Below are 9,886 nucleotides of genomic sequence, written 5' to 3' on the forward strand. Positions count from 1 at the left end.
AATTCAGAGTCATGCATATATGAATATGGGTATCTTAATGAGGATTAACCAGGCATAACCATCCATGATATAATAGTATGGTTCCCCAATGTGATTAACTAAATAGGACTATTCCTATAATGCTTATGGTCCTTCAATGTGGATTAACTAAGCAGTTCCATAGACATGCATCTAACAGTATAGTCCCCCAATGCAGATTAACCATGCATGACCACCTATGGAAACCACGCAATCAAGTAGACAGTTACCTATCAATGTAGATTAACTAGGTAGAGTCATCCATAGAATTCATATGGTCTTCTAATACGGTTTAACAGGTACGATCATCCATATACCACACTACTATTTGGCGCAGTCACACAATCACACATCACACATACATACCTCATACAAACCACTTCTTACATCAATCCATATGAATCGCAAGTGTAAGCACACACACACTATTGGTTCAACGTAACAATAGATATCTAGTCGCATAGACATACAAGTTCTACAGGATAATTCTAACATGATTCCCAACCCATCTCCTCCTATTGGCATTCGCACATGTCATTAACTCATCTAGTAGCCCAATAAGCACGTAAATCTCGGTAAGGCATCATTTACAGTTAAACCGAGGTGCACATGCCCTAGGATGAATTGTTAACCAAGATAGGCCCACTGGGCTCTACCAAGTCTCAAGTAATGCTAATTCTAGCATTTCAGAACGATTCGGGATATGTTAACCAAAATTCAACCCTCGATCAGCATGGTCATGACCGGTTGGTCAACAAGCCTACGTAATCCAATCAGGAAGATCCCCACAACGGATTTCATATTCGTGAATTCCTAAGAGACTCACATTAGTCACACGTCAACATACTATAATTTCATGACGATCCAACGATCGAATCTTTGCCTACCACAAAGATCAAGTGGATGCCCTTTGTGAAATTAGATTCAAACAATGAAATCTCATTGAATGGACCTAAAAATGAATTCAGGGCATCAATTTTATTCTAGGGAAACAAAGTCGGGTCACTGGTTGCGCGCTGCAGCACCAACATTCCAGCTCTAGCTAATTTGATTATGTCACACGTTTTATGTACAAAACGTTCTTGTTTAACTAAGTCTTCAATATCCCAGCTCCACCAACAATAAAATGATAAAAATCATTGCAAAAATAAATAAAGGAAGCAGAATCAGACGGATAAATCCCATCAATGAGAAGTACTCCAGATCCAGCACACCATCCTTGACTTCAAAGGTTCTTCTGCAATATCCAAGTAAACAGATATTTGTGGCACTAATCTAAGTATAGTGATTAGCATAGTTATATATGTGGCCTCAAGACAACTTTATTTGCATTTTGGGAAAGTTGCCGAGGGATGAGAAATTTGATGTGTTTCTTTGATTGTTTGCCTTATGCTTGAGGGACTTTCAAAGTTTGTGGGCCTTTTATTCTAAATTATGAAAAATGAACTACAAGAACATTATCAATAAATTACTTCCTCATCTGATTGATACACTTTTTGTATATTTTCTGTTTGAAGAAGTATAATTTCTCTGATTTCCAAATAGGTAAATCTTACTTCCTCATCTGATTGATACACTTTTGGTATAATACATAATTTCAACAACTGGCTTTTATGCGTATTAATATATGCTGCATGTAAGAGCTACACGATACAGAGAGCCTAATCACGCTTTGGAAGGCAATGGAACCCACTTGCGGTATTCTGCAAGAGCCCACAGGGGGTAGATGTTTCTATAAGCTGCATAATGTAGCATACAATTCTTCATGAACACTCCAGTGATTTCCTGCCATACATGATTAGTGAATGGATGTTATAAAACGTTGCAAGTAAAATTTTGAGCATACGTATACGCAACCGATATGTTATTTTGTGTTTCATCCGTTTTACTAGTCAAGCTTGCAATGCAAGTAAGGTTGGGGAAATATTTTTATTTTGTTTGGAATGGATGTTAAGGATAGGGTAAGCAAGATACCTGCTGAGGAAAATCACCATTTTCCATCTGAGAGTTGATTATCAACTTTGCTGCACGATGAAGAGGTGCGGGGTCTCTTTCGGCCTGTCCTGCATAAATCAAACCCATCATAGCCCAAGCTGTGTGTACTAAATTTGATCGGTTTCCTTCAAGAGGAACGTACTCCTGTATCACCCACCACAGAGTGAAATATTTTTAGTCTAAGACAATGAGATTTAACTAAGAAACTTGGAGCTAGCTTCAAACATAATCCACCTCCCATATTTTACCTTTTTTGGACATGAAAGGTAGCTCTCTCCCCAACCACCGTTCTCTTTCTGGATTGCGAGTAGAAAATTAATAGCTTTGCGTATAACTGCACAGTTGTTGAAAGTCTTGCCAGCAGCTGTTAACCCTCCAAGAGCAAACCAGGTACCATATGTGAAGCAAACTCCCCAATTCCCGTACCTGTGCAAATGTTTCTTAACTAAGTTGTTTCTCAGCTATAGTTGTTAATCAAAGAAATCAAATTTTTGATTTAATAATATGATATTACCATGAACCATCTTCCATTTGTATATTTTCAAGGTACTGTGCAGCATTGGTAATAAATTGATCTATCTCTTTCTTCCTGTGGCCAGGGTACAACTTCTTAAACAAAACTAAAGCCTGAATTGCTGATGAAGTGCATTCAACATATTCATGCTCAACAACAATGTCCGCGAAGAATTCCGTGGGATTCAACATCTGGGGAGAAAAAAAGTAGTGAGAATATCCAGTAAGTATATACTAATTAAGAATGCCTTAAAAGACTTTAGTTTCTTACACACCTAACTAAGTTCAACAACATTACTCCAATTCTTTAAAATTCTTACTTCTAACCATTCTGCTGCTCCAGCTGGTTCCCAGGCTGCTAAACCACCATTTTTACTCTACAATGAGCCATAAAATGAGATTTGTAATGAGTAGAGAGACCTGATAGACCTTGCAGTGAAGAACAAATGTCTTCAAACGCTACAAGTTTTTTAAGGTTTTTAAACTAAGGCAGCCATGCATTAGATCCAAAATTTGATTACGGCAGGGAAACAAAATGCAACTCGTACTCATATATATGACTGACTGACATAATAGTTGTACCTGCAGGGAAATTAGGACATTGACAGCATCGTATAACCGCTCAGGTTCCATTTTTTCACCAACCAGCTCCGGTGGCATCATCGATAAAAGCAGGCAACACTGTACAGGGGATTATGGTGAGAAAAATGGAAATAGCATTTAAGGTGGATAACTAAGTTGAAGTATTTGTTACCTTTAAACCCTCTGCAGTGCAATCAGAAACTTGCCATCCATGGTCTTGATCAGAGAAAGTCCACGATCCTTTGGAAATGTGGCGGTGCATGCTTTTGAAGTCACCCGATGGATTGTCCTTAACCTTTACAATTCGATTCCAAAACAGTCACTAGTTAGAACAAATTAATCGATGCACATATACATTTTACCAAAAATGAAAGTTCAGTTGACTATATAAAAAACGAACCTGGGATTTCTTGACGAAGTCATGTCCTCTAGCAAGTGTGGGTGCTATTTCATCGGTTAGATTGGAAGCAAGCAAAGCTTGAATGGCAAAACCAGTATCCCACTGTTGACTGCCAAAACTCTGCACGTATTCAGAAAATGTATCAACTTATAATGTTTTCCAATAATTTAGAAGAGTAAACTTTTGCAACAGAGAAAAGGGTAAAGAACAAATCATCGTATCATATACTGTATTAACAAAATGTGTACTAACTTGCATCTTCATCCCATCCTCAGCAACCCATAAATAATCTGGTATCCTGGCAAGATGCTTTTTAAAATAATCACCATTTGGGTCTTCAGCCCAACAAGCCAGCATGCATAACACCTTTTCGACACATCCAATGGTAATGTATCTGCTGTTTTCATCTTCATAATGAATGTGCTTCATTGTTACTTCGAGAGCCCTTTTCCTGATCATCTTGTTAAATGGCCAGCGAGTAAGAAGAGGCTCCGTACATATGTACAGACTATCCCATAGAAAGTCCTGTATCCAAGGATGAGGGTAGTAGATGTCCTCCTGCATTCAAATTACCGCAATCAGTTTATGTACCTAAACAAGAAAAAAATTGACTAAGTAGCCATCTTGTTCAAGTTCAACCTACTTTAGCACAGTGATGACGCACTCCCTTCCAGTTAATTTCGTCATAAGGCTGAGCATAGAGTTCTTCCCTTAATTGTAGTATGAGAGGTGTGATTGGACCAACAAATCTTTTCCCATATAAGTATGACATAGGCATGTAAACCATCCTACAGTAGCACCACATTTTTGCTGCATTTGCATGATGTAGAAGAGATTAAAAAAGAAGACTATAGGTAAAGAGAGACTAATTAAACCTATCAACATGTGAAAGACTGAATTATTTGTACTAGTGGAGTCCGGAATTGTGCTAACCTGGATGCATGGGAAGAAATGAAGGCAGAATCCAAAACTCTGGGGGCATTGGGTTGCTTCCGGACCACTCAAACACACCAAGTATCTGCAAGAATCAACTGAGCAAGATTAATTAAAAGGGGAAACCCTCTTAAATAATAGTAGTGTTCTCAATGCCAAATATGACTCAATCACTCTTTAATAAACCGAAATAGTTAAGGTTATATAAGATTTTGGTCTGCCATATGTAAAATCATATTTGATTTAATCTAGTTAAAAGGTGGGACTCCACCTTTAGAAGATATAAAGTAATAGTTAATTCTAAATTTCACTTCATCTTTCTCTACTGAACAAAAGCTAAAAGTTTAAATAATTATTTGATTATGTATGCATTGGATATATATGGTATAACTTACATTACTAGTTTGGAGTCAAATATGAATTTATAGCATTTTTCTTTTTCTTTTAGATTGCACACTAACAGAGGTAAATTTTAGTAGGGGGTCACCACTATTATAGAGTGTATCAACAATAAGGTTAATTTTGTTAATATTGATCCGCTATCATTAACAGCTATACATCTTTATATATTGTCGATATTGACCTGTTATCAATAACGAATAATCTCAAATAATTCGGTTATATATGGCATGTGTAAATTACCAATATGTTAGACAATTTGCTATAGTGATAGTGCTATTTAAGAACAACAGTTAACCAGGAGCCTAAGCAGTTTGTCTTAGTGCTGCAGATAGGCATACCGAAAGCCAAGTTTTACCCCATGAGGGGATGTGGGTAACACTGCCATGATCAAGAATCCACTTTCTAGCTCTTGCACAAGCATTGTCTTGGCCACCATCAGGTCCTTCTCCAAGAATACGCATACAAATGTAGCTGAGAGCTGTGCAGAACATGGTGCTGTGTCCTTCAATGTGTAATCCCCAACCACCATCTTGGTTCTGAATTACCCAAAACATTAATGCATATTAATTAGCATTATTTATTCAGTATTTTTATTTATACAAGCGGGATTTTGGATGCAGAAATGAAAACTGTTGGCCAACTTAACTGCAACCCTTGTTAGTAGTTTAAGACAAATAAGCACATTGTGAAATTTTTTTAATTTTATCCAAATTGTGTGAAAAAATAACAAAATGTATATATATGTACCTGATGATAGTATATGTAACGCAGAATTTCTTTACGGTGTTCTGCATGAAATACAGTGTTAAGATGCCCTGTAATGTAAACACACATGACCTGCAAATTTTGGGTAAAAAATTGGAAGAAGCAATTAATAAAAACCCCAAATATTTGGAGTTAGGTAAAAACTCGAGAAAATATGTTATTTTTAAGCCCCAAAATGGGAACATGGGATTGCAAGTAAAATATTTTCATAGTCGGTTGCACATTTTTTTAAAGTTGACATTAGGTGTAAACTGTGTAGTCATAGAGAAACTTAGTAATTCCTCTCAAATTTTGAAAGTTGAAAGACTATATATTTAGAGTAATGCTAGGGATATTAAATTCGTAGATAAAATTTTGTAAATTAAATAACATGAAAATTGATCATTGGATTATGTTGATAAACGTCCTCATTTCTACTGGTGACACATCATTTAGTTTGCAAATTTTGTCTAGAAATTTAATCTCCCATATACATTGGGGTGATGCTAGAGAGATTATCTATTTAAACCATAAGACATAGTCGTTAAAGATTGGATTAGTACTGCTTATTTTCTTTTAGTAACACATAACATGATTTACAAATAGGTCTTAAAAGTTAATCTACCTAGCATTACTCATATACATTGGGTTCAAAACGTGACCTCGTAAACTTTAAGAAGCTGGTGTCAATTTATCCATTAATATAAGTAGGGCATTGCGTGGGTATATAACATGATAGTAAATGGTGACAATGTTAAATACTGACCAAAGGAGGAAGGAAAAACAACGGGCCGGCATTTTCGGCAGGCCAATGGCCATCGCTAGCCTGCAACGCTGAAAAGAAGTGGACAGACCTTCTCAATGAAGCTGTGGCCTTTTCATGTGTGATTTCCTCTCCATCCTCAACTTTAACTGGGGGAATTGTTTGTTTGAAGTTATTCTCCCTTAGGAACTGCCGATAAGTGAACAGATAATTAAGTGCGATACTAATGAGAGGATTGAAGTTATGATTAAACAAATTTATGATGACGATATTATAATTAATAAATTTAAATAAACCATAAAGATTTATTGGTGATGCCCATCATATAGGAAAATGAAAACTTTGCACAAGAAACAAGACAGACAAAAAATCTGATTTTTTATATCTCTACTAATTAATAAAACACTCATTGTCAACCAAAATCTTATGAAATTACCAATTTAACCATCTAATTAAAACATAACATGAATAAGAAATATGGGGTAAAAATTTAATTTCACACAACCAAATTTTGCTGTTTTTTTTTTTCAAAACCTCACCTACATGTAATCCTAATATATCTCTAATTAAAAAATAAATAAAAATATAAAGATATAAATAAAATAAAAAAACTTCTCGTTCCCACATTCTCTATCACTCTCTTTCTCTCTCCTTCTATTTCAAAAAAATAAAAAATAAAAAATTTTCTCACACACTTTGTGTGTATCCATATCACAAGAGTCAATTTTAAGTGAATAAGAATATTACTAATCCTAGTATTAAGTGGCAAGAGGAAAATCAATTAAAATAAAGATGTTATTCGTACTTCACAAATATCAATCGCACTCCTTCATAAAACCAAGGAAGAAAATATACATCGGTAAGTGCTAGATAACATATGTAGAATGCTAATATGTTTATACAAAAAAAAAAAATTAAGGTGGAAAAATTAAACTAATTAAAAGTTCGAATGCCATGATGGATACCATTAATCAACTGAGTAACAAATGAGTAAACCTTTTGCAACAACTCCCAAAATAATAAGTCTAACGGTGACTACTCTTTCTTAAGTAATATTTTCTCTCCTCCTCAAATTATTTCACTTTAAAAATAAAAATAAAAGTCCAATACAAACAGATTATGAGAAATGAAATTACTCCCCATAGATCAAAAGTTAAAACTTATAAGGGTCCAACGCTATTCACATTGTCTCCTCTCTATGCATTTTTAAGTGAAGGATATTGTTTGGGTCTTTGGGTGGTTAGAGTATGTTATGGTGCATTCAAGGAACACGCGAGCATCATGCTAGCTTGTTATGGAACTTGTGGATTTTATATACACACGTCATACGCTATATTGGGCTTCCTCATTTTATCTTCTTAGCTTCATTGCATGTCATTCATGATAGAGAATATTTTATGGGTGTACTTGTTCACTTGTAGTTAACGCATTTTTTACATACAAACTTCATTATTAGAATTACGTTTATTCACTTTATATTCTAAAAATCAATTAAGTTAGAGAACATTTAGTCGCTCATACGCATCAAATGAATGGATGATTGATAAATTATTACCAAGATCGTTGATTATGTTTGATATATATATATATATAAATAACTAAATAATCTCCAAATTGATTGATTTTCTATAAATATGATCTTTAAATAATGTGGAAAAGTAAAATAATGTCTTTGATTATTGTATGGTGCGTTAATAATAAGTGGGTGGATAATAGGCAAGTGGACACAAGTATTAATTGCTTCTAATAAATAACTACATCGGTGAAACCAAGTAACTAGAACTCACATTCATTAGAAAAATGGTTTACCGTTTACGTTGCGTAAACTAATTGACGACATAAGTTTGGACGAACTAAAGCATACCTGCATTCGCCATACGAAGTCACCACTGGGCTTAACCTGATAGCGGTTATTGTAGAAATGAAGACGAGCTTCTTCCACCTCAGCTCGCTCTTCAGTAGTTCCTGCTTCAGGATCAAACTCAAATATCTGCCTTCCCACGAAGTTGTTTGTGCTGTAGATGTATGGATCATTGCCACCATCTGCAATCTTAAGCTTCCACATTCTTCAATATTCTTTATTTCTTTCTTCTTATAAAGCACCTGTTGCATGCATGCAATCTATAAGTCACAATATATATATTTATATCATCACTTTAAGGGGAGAGAGAGAGACAGAGAGACCTGTGTATAGAAACTTAACTATGTTTTTAATGGACGAATATATAAATGATCACCTTCCCTTGTGTATATATAGTATATAGATCGGAACCTTAAAAAATATATACCCAGCAATTTTTATTAATGTTTTACCTAGGTATACAAGGTAAGTCAATGAGTGAGTTCAATGCAACACGGCAACCGGAAATTATTGAGCATACAGTCATTGAAGGCTGCGGATCTGTTTCTTGCCAATTTGGTCCTTCCTTTCTTTTTGCTTGATCTGTCATTAATAACCATGTCAACTGGCATTTTGTCGATATTCAGTCGAGTTTAAGTCGCATAAAAGGCTGCAACACCTCGATCCACACTCATATAGATAAGAATGCATGCGGTAGAACTTTATTACTATCAATCATGCCAATTAACAGCCATACCCAGGGACGGCCGCCCAGGCCCAGTGCTGTCAGGGCGACCGTTCGGGATTCAAAATAATTAGGAGCATCAAAATTATTAGAATGATATATTTATATATGTTTTCATAAGATTATAAATCTATAAAATTTGGTTCAATGACAAAGAAATTGAACTAGAATTGGTGGTTTTGTTGTTTGAAATTAATGAAGAGGTATTGGGTTCAAAACGCATGTGTGCTTATTTATTTTTCAATTTTTACAAATTTCTTTTCATCATAAGAGTATAAATATATAAAATTTGACTAAATGATCAAGAAGTTTAATTAAAAGCAACGATTTTTGTTATTTAAAATTAACGAGAGGTCCTATGTTCGAAATGCTAAGTGCATGTTTATTATTTTCAATTTTTACGAATTTTTGTTTGGTTGTTAATTTATTTTTAATTAGTAGCTAGTAGCTATGTAGATTGTTATTTTTAAACATTTGTTCCAATTCAAGTCTAATCTTCAACAAAAAATCATGTGTTGACCAAATTTGCAAATAATATGACGTGTCATTAAAAAAATTAATTTAGTACCCATTTATTACTTATACATATTAATTAAAGACTCAAAAACATCATTATTTTTTTAGTCTCATATTGACAAGGTTCCGTGTTTATAAATTATTAAGTTTGAAGTACTTTTCTAATTATAATTTTATCAATGTCTTACGTGTGAAAACAAATAATTTTCTTATATAAAGTGAGGGCACATTTTTTTGCATCACCCTAGGCCTCAAAAATCTCTAGACTGGCCCTGGCCATACCTCAAAGCTTCCGAGAGATTTTTCAATGTGTCCAGAGAGCAGCAAGGTGTATGTCATTACACAATTAGGGGGAAGTTTTAGTTTTTTAATTTTTCCAAGCGCCCCTCCACTTGTATGATGACATATGAAGTATGTATTCGTATTTCGGATACA

At 34.6% G+C, this 9,886-nt stretch overlaps 1 protein-coding gene across 5 annotated transcripts; it reads right to left on the reverse strand.

Annotated features, from left to right (window-relative positions):
* Positions 1-1,465: 1,465 nt before the first annotated feature.
* On the reverse strand, positions 1,466-8,682 carry LOC103429285 (beta-amyrin synthase). 5 transcript variants are annotated; one of them, XR_011571562.1, is made up of 16 exons: positions 8,535-8,573; positions 8,215-8,453; positions 6,354-6,539; positions 5,591-5,680; positions 5,182-5,379; positions 4,442-4,526; positions 4,152-4,318; positions 3,761-4,066; positions 3,509-3,628; positions 3,281-3,403; positions 3,109-3,207; positions 2,802-2,903; positions 2,528-2,718; positions 2,262-2,439; positions 1,993-2,157; positions 1,466-1,803 (listed from the first exon to the last, which is right to left on the reverse strand). XR_011571562.1 is itself a non-coding variant. In XM_070805479.1 (16 exons), the coding sequence occupies exons 2-16, from the start codon at positions 8,413-8,415 to the stop codon at positions 1,684-1,686; spliced, it is 2,286 nt and encodes a 761-aa protein (XP_070661580.1). In that variant the 5' UTR covers positions 8,416-8,453; positions 8,664-8,682; the 3' UTR covers positions 1,466-1,683. The 5 variants fall into 5 exon arrangements, 3 of the variants coding, with proteins under 3 accessions (XP_070661580.1, XP_070661579.1, XP_070661578.1); XR_011571563.1 differs by having other exon boundaries at positions 8,554-8,572; XM_070805479.1 differs by lacking the exon at positions 8,535-8,573 and adding an exon at positions 8,664-8,682 and having other exon boundaries at positions 2,847-2,903.
* Positions 8,683-9,886: the final 1,204 nt, after the last annotated feature.

The sequence above is a fragment of the Malus domestica genome, chromosome 09 (genome assembly GCF_042453785.1).
Source record: "Malus domestica chromosome 09, GDT2T_hap1".
Taxonomy (NCBI): domain Eukaryota; kingdom Viridiplantae; phylum Streptophyta; class Magnoliopsida; order Rosales; family Rosaceae; genus Malus; species Malus domestica.